The sequence below is a fragment of the Podarcis tiliguerta genome (genome assembly GCF_965153285.1).
Source record: "Podarcis tiliguerta genome assembly, chromosome: 5".
NCBI lineage: Eukaryota > Metazoa > Chordata > Lepidosauria > Squamata > Lacertidae > Podarcis > Podarcis tiliguerta.
The window spans coordinates 96,193,978-96,206,406 of record NC_139538.1 but is presented as its reverse complement, the minus strand read 5'-3'; the positions used below and the strand labels follow the sequence as shown (position 1 = coordinate 96,206,406).

General features: G+C 42.2%; 1 protein-coding gene and 1 long non-coding RNA gene across 3 annotated transcripts; one reads left to right on the top strand and one right to left on the bottom strand.

The window, feature by feature from the left end:
• The first annotated feature begins 1,447 nt into the window (after nucleotides 1-1,447).
• On the top strand, nucleotides 1,448-12,124 carry LOC310678014. Of its 2 annotated transcripts, none has more exons than XR_014511561.1 (3): nucleotides 1,448-1,615; nucleotides 5,367-5,445; nucleotides 12,002-12,124. It is a non-coding gene; the product is annotated as an uncharacterized lncRNA (long non-coding RNA). The 2 variants fall into 2 exon arrangements; XR_014511562.1 differs by lacking the exon at nucleotides 1,448-1,615 and adding an exon at nucleotides 3,157-3,249.
• UPK2 (uroplakin 2) lies at nucleotides 3,651-12,073 on the bottom strand. The gene is made up of 5 exons (XM_083441285.1): nucleotides 11,989-12,073; nucleotides 9,448-9,603; nucleotides 6,972-7,209; nucleotides 5,553-5,632; nucleotides 3,651-4,549 (listed from the first exon to the last, which is right to left on the bottom strand). Exons 1-5 carry the CDS (start codon nucleotides 12,068-12,070, stop codon nucleotides 4,413-4,415), a joined length of 693 nt encoding a protein of 230 aa, XP_083297411.1. The 5' UTR covers nucleotides 12,071-12,073; the 3' UTR covers nucleotides 3,651-4,412.
• Nucleotides 12,125-12,429: the final 305 nt, after the last annotated feature.

The window sequence follows — 12,429 nt, the reverse complement described above, 5'->3', positions numbered from 1 at the left end:
AAATCTTTATTAAAGCCTATGCAAAACGAACTGGCCAAGCTAGGGCCATTGAGAAACAATACAGGGCCATTGAGAGAACCTCACTCCTTCCTTGCCCTGAGGGGTGAACAGAGACCGGAGATTTGGAAGGTTGCCAGGGTCACTGGGTGTGAGGTGACAGGAGGAGAGGCTTAGAATCATAGGATTGAGGCGTTGGAAGGGACCCAAAGGTCATCTAGTCCAACCCCCTGCAATACAGAAATCTCAGTTAAAGCATCCTTGACAGATGGCCATCCAACCTCTGCTTAAAAACCTCCAAGGAAGGAGAGTTAACAACCTCCCGAGGGAGACAGTTCCACTGTCAAACAGCTCTTACTGTCAGAAAGATTTTCTGTATGTTTAGTCGGACGCCATTGGTTCAAGTCCTACCCTCTAGAGCAGGATAAAACAAGCATGTTCCCCCTTCCACATGACAGCCCTTAAGTTGTTTGAAGATGGTTATATCTCCTCTCGGTCTCCTCTTTTCCTGGCTAAACATACCCAGCTCCTTCTACCATTCCTCCTAAGGCTTGGTTTCCACAGCAAGTGTTGCTGGGAAGAAGAAGTGGGAAGAAAGACTGAAATCTGGACTCCCTCCATGCAGACTGAAGGTGTAAACAGGTGAATAAACCGTATTTCTTAAAGCTACGACATTGTCCTGAACACACCATTAACATGTTTTGTAATGAGGAATGTTCAATAAAAGGACAACTGGAGGGGCCTTTACTTTGTTATATATTCTACTTACATTCATGCCAGACTGAAGCCCAGACCTACTGAGAAAGCCACTCCCCTTCCCCGGGGTGGTGGAATTGTGGACGGGCAGCCGGGACCTCACTCTGACCTGGCAGGGGGCAGAGGGATGCCACCCACGTCATTAGGGCTCCCAGCCACGTCACGCCCCTTGGCCAACCAATCGGGATAGCTGGGGGTGTGACCAATGCTGTTTAAACTGCAGTGCAGCTGGGGGGGGGGCAACCTCTATTCGCCTTCTTGTCGGGTCTCCCAGCCCACCCCCCCTCTTTTTTATGTGTTGCTTGACTGTGGCCTTGCTATGACTAACGTCGGCCGCCTGGTTGTGGGGGCCAGGGAGGAATTTTTCCACTTGGCAAATTGGCACCAGCCATTTGGTTTTCACCTGCCTTGTAGCAATCGTCACAACTTTGTAAGGCTGGGCATTGGGTAAGCCTTGTCATGGGAGGGGCGGTTGTTGTTGCCTCTGGCCCTCCACGTTAAGGGTATCCCGTTAAAGGGATCCAGGGGTGTGGATCCTGTCCGAAGCCTGGGCTAGGGCCATGCCACGGCCCCATCGGTGACCCTGGGGGTGCTCTTAATTGATGTATATCATAGGACTCCCCTGTCGGTGGTTGACCGGAGACTTCTTGCAGACGGTCAGGAGTCAGGATATAGTCTGGCTTCACCCAAATGCCTAAGCCAAACCGCTGACATCTGTAACCAATAAAGTTGTAGCCTAATTTATCCCAATTAACCCAATATATTTGTGTCTGTGTGTTTTATTTTGGAGGTAACTGGGGGGCCTGGGGCCTCGCTACACAACCAAACAACAAAGAAAGGAAAAGAAGAAAACAAAGAAAAGGTGAGTCGGTAGGAAGAGAAAGAAAGAAAGAAAAGAGAGAAAGTGGAGGGGGAAATTGAAGTCTTGTGTTTCAGGAGTCTCTCTTCAATATATAAACACTTTTCCTCACACAGTGAGCTCTGCTATGACTTTACTTGAGGGGTTCTCAACTTTCTACACCAGGACCCACTTGAGTTGAGACAGTTGAAAAGTACTGACACCCACCCCAGCCATAAAATAGTGGGACACTTCAGCATAATTGGCCAGCAGTTGAAGACACCCTTTTCTGATTTCTTTCCACAGGACCTGTAAGACAGAGTTGTTCCGCCTGGCCTTTGGCTTGGAGCCAATTTGATTCCCTCCCCCTTTATTTCTTTTTTCTTTTCCTTTCTCCTCCTGTGATGAGGCTACATTTTAATATTTAATGTTTCAATATTTTAATGTTGTATTTTAATTTTGTTTTTAAGTTGTATTCATTCAACTTATTTTTAGTATTGCTTGTTAGCTGCCCTGAGCCCGGCCTTGGCTGGGGAGGGCGGGGTATAAGTAAAATAATTATTATTATTATTATTATTATTATTATTATTATTATTATTATTTTCTGTCTCTTCAGAATTAAGTCCCCTTGAGTGCAATAGAACTTAATTTTTCTGGTAAATGGCCTTTTTGAGTCCACGGCTCCCTTAGCCAACTACGGTATATTCTTTCTGTGACACCCCTGTGGGGATCAGGAGCCCAGTTAGGTCACCTTTCCTGTAAAGGAGCCCTGGGGTGTTTGGGGAAAGCAGTAGAATTGGCAGCTGTAACTGTAATTGCCTTCCCTGCTTTCCTCGCCTCTGTCTGTGATCTGTAGTCCATAGCACAAAACAAAACAAAATGTATTTCCCTGTTGTGACTTATTTTTGCCACATTATTTGTCCATATTTTGGGCTTACTCTAGGTGGCGCTATCTGCTAGTTTCCCCCTTTGCTTATAATGGAATGGCACCACAATCATAAAGGGAAACAGTTTTTTAAAAAAACTTTAACCAAACAAAATGTTCACTGCTGCTATTACTGTATTTATATCTCCCATGTTTCAAGTACAGTGGCACCTTGATTCTCAAACTTAGTCCGTTCAACTTCCAAAGCGTTCTAAAACCAAGGCGTGCTTTCCCATAGAAAGCAATGCAAAATGGATTAATCCGTTCCCCAGTTTTAAAAAGTACAAGTAGTGTGAGGAGGAGATCAGATCTCCCTATTCTTTTTTTAAAAAAAACCCTCAATAGCAGTCAAGGGGAGAGGGGCAAATGAAGTGGGACAGTGCTACTGGGGGAGAAGTTTAATCCTTTCCTAGAGCCATGTTCCCAATTAAAATCGCACCATGAGGTTGTTTGCCCTATAGGGGAAAACACACATGCACAAATAAATGATTCTATGAAATAGCAGCTTTAGGGGTGCTTTGTTTGAAAATGCAGCAGATCCCCAATGTCCCACTGAGTTTGGCTCTTAGCTATAGAATCTCCTCCTTATTCTAGCTGCAGTGAGCTGTACTTGGTGATGAGATAATACTAAGGATGACACCTTATGTCTTGAGAGGAACAGTGGAAATATCACCACCCGATTTTGCTCAACATGGTCCTCCTTTTGGGAGGGCAGCAGCATTTTGTATACAATGTGAGTAAACAATAAAGAAGTATTGTTCGCAATACTTCGCAATAAGTTGTTCACATGTTAAAGGGATTAGAAAAAGAGGGGTTCAAACATCTGGGAGCGGATCAGAAGGGTCTAAATGGGGCTGTCACACTAATCGCCCAAACTACACTTAGCCAGTAGGATGACTAAAACTGCAATCTTGGAATAAGCCTGACTGAACTCCATAGGGCTTACTTCTCAATGGATATGCATAGATTTTGCAATATAAACCCTGCAGTTTTTTCTCACAGTGTTACAGGTTTAAGTCATTATTATTATTATTATTATTATTATTATTAATTATTATTATTTTAAACCAGCATGCATTGTAGCATACAATCAGAAACTAAAAGACAAAGAAGACACAAAGATTAACAATTTATCATTTCTTCAATTTGGACACAATGATTACAAAAGCCTTTTTGTGTGTGTCGTTTTGTATTACATGACATTGGAGCATTTAGGACTGTACAACGTTTGATCATTTTTATTTTATAGTAACGGAGCACAGAAAGTAGACCAAGCCCGTCCAAAAGCACACTTGTATAAATGTGAAAGACATGAAATAGCAAGCTGCCTTATTGGACCAAAGTCCACCAGCCTTTGGGTTTTGCAGATGTATTCTTTTTTAGGCAGGCAGGAATAATGAAGAACAAAGCATTAAAATTTGCATATGCACCTTTGTAGAAGTTGGTCCATTTAAAGGTGTCACTTTAAGAGTTTTCCCTCCTCTTAATTCTCTGGAACTTCCATTCCCCACGCTAAAGACATTGAAATTGTTATTATGATTCGGATTCATCTAAGCAGCATTTCATACATTATGCGGCAACAACAAAGGTTTGTCACCAATGAACATACAGGGAACCACAATCTCATTTTCAGATATATAGACTTTAAAAACATACTGTGGGAAGAGGCCACATAAACAGCATAAATTCTGCAGTCATTGTAGGTTAAATTCTACCAAAAAAACAACAACAACCCAAAACATTTTTAAGATACTCTCGTTCTTCAGAATGCTTGTTCTTTGACTGAAAACATGTCACTAAAGTACATTCTTTGATTCTCTGGAAAAATCCTGCAGTTGATTCATATCTGTTGTTGCCGCTGTTCCAGAAGAAAGGAAGTCCTGAGTTGCCTGCTCGCTATTTCTTATTTGAAAGAGCTACTGCTACAATTAAGGCAACCACTAGGACAGCCCCACCAACCGAGACCAGAATGGTGATTACGATCATTCCTCCGGCTCGCTCAAACATCACATCAGCAGTTTCATAGTTTGACACTGGAATGCAAAAGGAAAACGGGTTCAAGAATTAAACACAGGGGTCAGCAAATTTTTTCAGCAGGGGGCTGGTCCACTGTCTCTCAGATCTTGTGGGGGGCCGGACTATATTTTTGGGGGGGAGGGAATGAACGAATTCCTATGCCCCACAAATAACCCAGAGATGCATTTTAAATAAAAGGACACATTCTACTCATGTAAAAACAAGCTGATTCCCGGACCATCCACGGGCCGGATTGAGAAGGCGATTGGGCCGAATCTGGCCCCTGGGCCTTAGTTTGCCTACCCATGTATTAAAGCAATCAAGACAGTTTGCGGCAAAGTCCATTTATAAATAGTCAAAGTCCATTTTATATCCCTACTAAGGAAGTACTTTATACGTACGTATAACAACTAAAAATATTGCACTAAGGTATTCAGGCAGAACTTGTATAACACGAGTATACACACAACATATTCCTATTGAATCAACAAGGTGTCAGAGTGTCAGAGTGGTCCCACGTGACTGAACACTCCTTCCTGCAGAAAGAACATTCCTTCCACACAGAGAACTAGAGGTCAGGAGGAGAAGTACCAGCTTCTCCATATCAGAAAAAACTAACCCCAGCAAAGTTGTTCCAAAGTTGTGTTAGTTTTTTGGGGGGTGGGGGAAGCAAAGTGTATTGTGGCATAGTCTAACAATTTTTAGTCTGGCCTACGTGTGCACCTGTGAAGTGGACTCTAGTGTATGGAATCTAATGTCATAATAAAAGTGGTTAGACTTTAAGGTTCCGCTTGTTCACAACTCACAAGTGTATCTATTTTTATTTTCACACAGTGGATGGCATCCATACATCAATGGCCACTTAGGTTACGCATCAGTGGAAAACCCAGATTCAAAATCTTTCACATACCAAGTAGGTGAATATTTTCTGCTACCATATCTGTCCTTAACTGCACAGATATTCTTTAACTGGGCAATGTGTTACATTCTAGGATATATCTATTCATTTCTGAAACTCACCATTTTTGGTCTGTATTGCTGTTGACCAATCTGTATGAGCTCTTATTGTAGACTTGCCATCCAAGAAAAAGTAGTTCACCCTAGAAAATAGAGATTAAAAGGCCAGGGAAAATTCATATGCACTTTAAAATATCAAGTATGAAAATAGAACTGGAGACAATCTCAGTGTAGTCTTTGCCCCATGTTTTAACATGTTAAATAGGAATGCTCAACCCACCATCGTGAATCCATAGTCTTAGCTTCTATTATTAAAATTTGGTATTGCCCTGGGGGGAATGTTGCCTTTTTAGAATACTGGTACTAGGTACTTTTGCTTTTATCTTAGAAAATAAATGCAGGTGGTGGGCAAATAATGGCCATAATTAAAAGTGTGCAAACATAATAAAGTCATTGATAACAACCAAAATCACTTACCTGGTTCAACCTGTCTCTTCTACTATTTTATACTGAAAAACTTAACTTATAAAACTCTCTCAAGATCCATTTTAAATGTTATATTTTGTTCTGTTTGGTTGGTATGTAATTGATTCCGTACATTTTGGATAATCAGAAAGCCAATAAAAATTTAATACTGAAAGAAGAAGAATATAGTAATTTTCTTTTTTTTAAATGCCCCGAAAAGGATACTGGAGGAAACAGGTCAATGCCCCTCCTCTGTAGTCTATTGCCAGAGGCAGTGGATTCAAGCTTTGGTCTGCTAAACCAACACTGATGCATTGCCAACCACATTCATACATAATAGGACAAAATTATCATTTGTATGGTACTAGTTAAACCCCAAAGATCTATCGTTAATAGGTAAGCAAAGGAGGAGGAGTTTCTCCTACTCCACAAGCATTCTAATGGAACAAGAAAGCTTTTTACACCATTCCTGGAAACCCTGGCAGAAGGCAGCCTAATTTTATTTAAGTGGTAAACCTGTGTGGACTATGCCACTCCAGATTGTATTAAAATTCTTCTCCCTATAAAAAGATTTCTTCCATATATAAAAAACCAGGGGAGCCTAGCTTTTGCCCCATCATCATGCTAATTCTCCATGTGTATATACGGAGGAGAATTCAGACATAAGGCCCCCCCCCCCCGTATTCTCAAATGGTACAGATCCCATTCACTGAGAACCAGAATATTGTGTGCCTATCCTGAGAGCATTCCAAGGCAAGGTTCCTTGTGCCAGGTTTTTCTCCTGCTGACTGTAAACTATTTTAAACACAAGCTTGATGTTTGCAGTGTTCTGTTTTCCATTTAAGAATGCTACAACCTCAGTTCCACCCCTGCCTAGATGCAGCCCAGCATACACCAGTAACCATCTGAAAAGTACAAATGTTTAGCCTCTAAAATTAGTGCATGGTCTGTAAATAAAATATACATTATTTTTAAAAAGTCAGAGGTGCATATATTTAAATCAGTGTTCATAGTTACCTATAAAATGTGGATGGCTTGAGGGCTTGATTGCAGAAGGGACCTTTAGTTTGACGGCAAAATTCTGATCCCACCTGGTAGCCTACGACTGTCATGAGCTCATATTGGCTGTTATCTAAATCCAGTACCACAATGTCCCTAGCTACTTCACAGGAGACACTCTTGAATTCACCAGCAAAATAAAGAGTGGCTTGAGGTGTCTTGCGGAGATTTTCAATCTGTTCAGTATCTGTCACACCTTCAAAAGATGAAGAACAGCCCATAATATGATAATCACAAACATATTTCATCAGTACAGCACAAAGAGTCATTTCAACATGTAGAAACAGAAAATGCTACAGCTCTTCTGGGATGGCACCTGTTCAGATGGCAGGTGAGGGGTTGCATCTTTGATATGCAAACAAGAATAAACTTTCTATGCATGCATAAAAAGCTAGCCCAGCCTTCTTCTTGACACGCTGGATTTCTCTATTTGAGGGGCCTCTCTCTTTCCTTTTTCAAAAATGGATCACTGAAAAATGAAATCCCTTCTTCTTGGAAGCCTGCACTGGTAGAAATGAGAAAGAACACTACATGCTATTTCCATACCCTCCAAATTTTTGTTCCCAAAATTGGGACATCAGGAGGGACGCGCCTTCTTCTGTTCCGGCACTCTGGCACTCATTAGCAGGATCACACCAGAAGTGGCACAGCCCTGCTGACTTGCACCAGAGCGAGCATCTTTTGGTCCAGCACTCTGGACTCGCACCAGATTAAAAAACAGGACCTTCTGGGCAGCGGCAGAGCTTCACGCTCCAGCACCGGGGGGCGGAGAGCAAGCGTGGCGTGGCATGTGTCCTGGGGGCGTGGCACACCGCCTGCTGGGGCGTGGCACCTAGCGGGGGGTCAGCCGCGATGGCACCCCACCGGGATCGCGCTGCCGGGGGCAGTGTGCTCCCCCGCACTCCTCTTCCTCCGCCAGTGCTTCTGGGATCCAAACAGAAGCTGGGATTGGCTTCTGTGATCTTGTATGCCCCTCTTAAAATGGGACACTTGAGGGACAGGCACTAGCAATCATGAACTCCAAATTCTTGTCATCCAAAGTAGTGTCAGGTAAAGACATTTCAAGGATTATATAAAGCCAAGAAGTAGAGAGAAGACTAGACTCATCATTCTGTTAAATTCTTCAGCTTAACCCTAAGGACTGTGTACACCTCTCTGTGTCCCTCTATATCTGTAAATCCAAGCAAGCAGAACAACATGGCCCAAGAGCTTAGGGGGACTAAAACGTGATCCAAAACCTATTCATTTTCCTGAATATATGACCACCTTTCTTCGTAATACAGGCCAACCGTCAAACCCAGTTGTATTTATTGTACTCCCCACCCTCCCACTTTGTACTGTTATGCTGGTTACCGCTTTGGGTGCCTCTGGGTCAAAATACTGTACATAAATAAGCCACAGCATAGCATAACATCCTTGGGGAGCCGTTTCCAGTAGCAAAGAGCCCATCATTTCCCAGTTTCCATTGCTCAAGTCTACGGCTTGGCTAAATGACAGAAAAACGTTCTCATTTACAGTTTTAATATTGTGAGATGGACGGATAAGGAAGCATAAAATATGTTGTATTTTTCTTTCCTCAAGCACTCTTATTGCATGTCCAGATAAGGAAAAGAGAAAAAGATTACAGCACTCAGTCGCTAATTCTCTACATTATGAAAGAGTCCCTGGAAAATTCTCCACGTATTCTGTTGGTCATTTCAAAGCAAGAGGGATTCCATTAATGGAAAAGGAATGAAGTAAAACGTGGAACAGAAATGCTGTTCCAAATGCAGTTCTTGATCAGCAAGTTTTGCTTGTCTGTGTGGTGCCACAAGACTGATGTACGAAGGATAAGGAAAATATCTCCCTCCCCCCCTCAGGTCACATCTACTGGTGACTCTTGTTATTTTAAACTTTCTCAGGCTGGACTGCAGTTTTAAAACCCGGTTTTGAAAATCATATACTGAGCACTTGGGATATAAAGGGATATGAATGTTAATGTTTTCCCCTATGTTTCAGGCACTCGGCATTTAAATGCCCTTGAGGTGGGTTGCATGGGAGCTATGTGGAAATAAGTTTTTAAAATTCACACAGCCGCAGGTTCATCACTTCTGGAAGATGGCTGCAACAGACCATCCCCTCAGCTGCTGACTTCTGCTCAGAGTAGAATGCTGAGGTTTGTCCTCTGGAGAAACATGTGAGACTTTTAATAGAAGGGAAACAATTATTAGACCAAGAGGGGCTACCCTTTGGCCTTCCAAATGTTGTTGAACTATAATGGCCATCATTCCTGCCTACTGGGGCTGATAGGAGGTGGAGCCCAACAAGATCTAGAGGGCCACAGGTTCTCCAGATCTGGATTAGAGTAACGAAATCTCTCAGACAGGATCCCGCTCATTCCTGCATGGCTGCATCAAAAGTTACATGCACACACATACATACATAAATCCCATACCTGGCAAAGTGGACGAGTCAGGAAGTTGAGCTACAGCTATTCTCACTGTGGCTGGAGAAAACTTTGCGCTGGTAACACACTTTGGGATATTGACAAGAAAGTAGGTGCTCATATAGCTTGTTAAGAGCATGCTGTTGTTAGGGAAAAAATCCAATGCTGAAAAACAAAATGAAAAGTAACATCATGGTATTGTTCCATGGGATGGCTAATTTCTCACAAACCCTGTCAATTGAATAATGCACACTTTTCAAAGTGCCTTTGCTTGAATCACACCCCCCAAACTTGCAGATAGCCATCACTAAGGGCAAAGACATAAACAGACATTTATTGCTATGTTCAGAGCAGGCTCCTACTTTTAAACCAGCTCCATCTTCTCCCAGTCAGAAGGGGGCAAGAATTACTGTGAAACTTTCAGTGGTACTGCTTCTGAAAGTCCCAAGTCCACAGCACTGACATAGGCTGCTCCTCTTCAGAAGCTGTTGTGCAAAAAGCTTGATGGCAGCTGCTGCAGAATGCCATACCATGTGCCAGATTTTCTCCACACACACTCAACAATATTCAGTAGCTGAATGTGTTGTGCTGTTTCAAATTGCAGGCCCAGTGAGATGCTGAAAGGGGCTGGCTCAGGCATGCAGGTCCATCACTTCATGAGCACAGCCCTGAATCGTGACAGCTGTGTGTGAATGAACCATCAGCCAGATTTCAAATGGAGGGCTTTTTGGTAGAACCAGCTCAGTTTAGCTGCCATTCTCAAGTCATGAGAAACTGCACACACATGGTTCTAAGTAATAAAAGAAGACTAATTCCTTCAGTTGAGTTGCCTTCTCTAAGTAGTTTTAAATTTTTCTCTATGAAAGAATTATGCTACTGAAGACTAAACTGCTCCCTAGTGAAAAAGAACTCATTTACTACTCAAAGATAGCTAGAAGGATTATACCCTTCAAAACAGATAGATAGATAGATAGATAGATAGATAGATAGACAGATAGATAGATAGAGATAGATAGATGATAGATGATAGATAGATAGATATAGATGATAGGTAGAAAGACAGACAAATGGGGGGGGGTGGAGTTTCAAAGAACTGGAGCTCTTCAGTGTCAGGAGTAGGGAATGTTTTCCCGCCAGAGGCCACATTCTCTTCCAGAGAGGCTTCTGGAGGCCACATGCTAACGGTAGGCAGGGCCAGGGGCAAAAGTGACCCCTGAATGTGAATGTTGCCATACTCCAAGGAGACCTTCCAGGCAGGCAAAAACACTGAAGTAGAGTTTGAAGCAGAGTCATTGAGGGATGAGGCCTTCTCAGAGAGGGGGTGGCTGAGGAGGGACACAAGCCAGGGAGAGTCCCAAGGGCCCGAGAGACAGATCTGAGGTGCTGGCATAAGGCAAGGAAACATCAAACTTTAGTCTGCACAGGCGAAGGGCCAGTCAAAAAGGCAGTAACCCTACTATGGACACAGAGAAGAAGGAAGCAGAACTGCTTTTCACCCTATCAGTTTATCATAATAATCCATCTCTATTCAAATGTGTTTTTTAATCTCAGCAAACAACCTAAAAACAATAACCTGAAAAACTCATTAGCTTCCCATCAGCATGTTTGCCCTTTAGCCCTTCCTTTCTGAAGAGATCATTACAGCAGCAGCGAAACATGTTTTGCATACAGCATTGCAAGAATAATTGAAATATGATGTTGTTAACATTGCAGCTTCTCTGATGTAGTTCTGCAAACAGTGGCAGGGAACATAAAGCTTATTTAGTTTCTTCCCTAACAGCTTCATATGAAATGTCTCTTACGTTGCTCTATTTATATCTCTGAATATATATCACAAACAAAATGATTTCTCCATTATTGCTTTAACATACAGATGTCCTTTCTAGCTTTCTACTCATGTCATGAGACTTTCTAGTCATTTGTCATCTCTCGGCGATAATCAGTTGTAGCCAGTTCTTTCTCAGACATATACAACGCAACTCCCCTGAATTATTAGTTGTGATTCTTTGTTTTCTGAATTGCTGCTTGGAACCGTACATAAAAGTAAATTTCCTTATGACAAGGATTGATTTATTGTAAGGTTGCCAAGAAAAAAACATTGAAGCAAAGTTATTATGCTTTTAACATCTGCGTGAGAAGCAGAAATTCAGCTCTTTGGGGACGTCCAGTTGTAATAATGGGGAAAGCTTAAGTATCTGAATTTTTACTTGTCACACAGCTTTTAAAGGTACAGGACTCTCCCAAGGGAAGAAAACAACAATAACAGTGGAAGAGAAAGTCTGAAAGTATCAGCAGAATCAGGTCATGATGACAAAAAAATTATGGATTAAATATTTTGCAAGCAAATCATATGTGTAGTGTAGAACATAAACTGTTATTTAATATGAACAGTTATTTGCCATAAAACATCACCAAAACATATGGAACATCATCAATATAAATTTATGTACTGAGACGACAGTGGGCTTTATGTTCCTGTCATCCAGACCAAGCTCTACACTTCAACGCTTTGGCAACCTATTCCTGCTCAAGCAAGAAGGTAATACTTACTGATTTTTTCCAGGTCTTCCACTGGAACAGCCCATCCAGATCCCAAACTGCCAAGCAAACACAAGAGCAAACTCAGCTTCATGTTGTACAGCTAGCATCCAAGACTTAACTAAGTGGCCAACTGAAAGGACAGTTGATCGAACGGCAAGTTTTCTGCTTTGGCCAGGCGGGGGGCGGGCGGTGTGGACGGGCAGCCCACTCTTTTGTGAGCATGAAATGGGCCAGAAAAACAAGGAAAACAAGATAATCAGGTGCTGCACAAGCAAGACAGGGGAGCAAGGTGTGCTGGGCACTTATGCAAGAACACAGTCCTTAACGTATTGGGAACTGCAGACTTACCTATAAAAGCACTTACAGGAATGTTAACTAAAAACAAAAAATAAAATAAAATTATGAGAACTGGGCTGAAACAAGATAGTTTTCTTTTTATATTCCTAATGG

What these genes read in the sequence shown, in the direction of transcription:
- UPK2 (XM_083441285.1), bottom strand. Translation starts at nt 12,070, where the DNA reads ATGAAGCTGAGTTTGCTCTTGTGTTTGCTTGGCAGTTTGGGATCTGGA. An exon ending in TGACTCGTCCACTTTGCCAG is followed by an intron (nt 7,210 to 9,447) that starts GTATGGGATTTA and finishes CATCTTTTGAAG; the next exon opens with GTGTGACAGATACTGAACAG. An exon ending in AAGCCATCCACATTTTATAG is followed by an intron (nt 5,633 to 6,971) that starts GTAACTATGAAC and finishes TCTATTTTCTAG; the next exon opens with GGTGAACTACTTTTTCTTGG.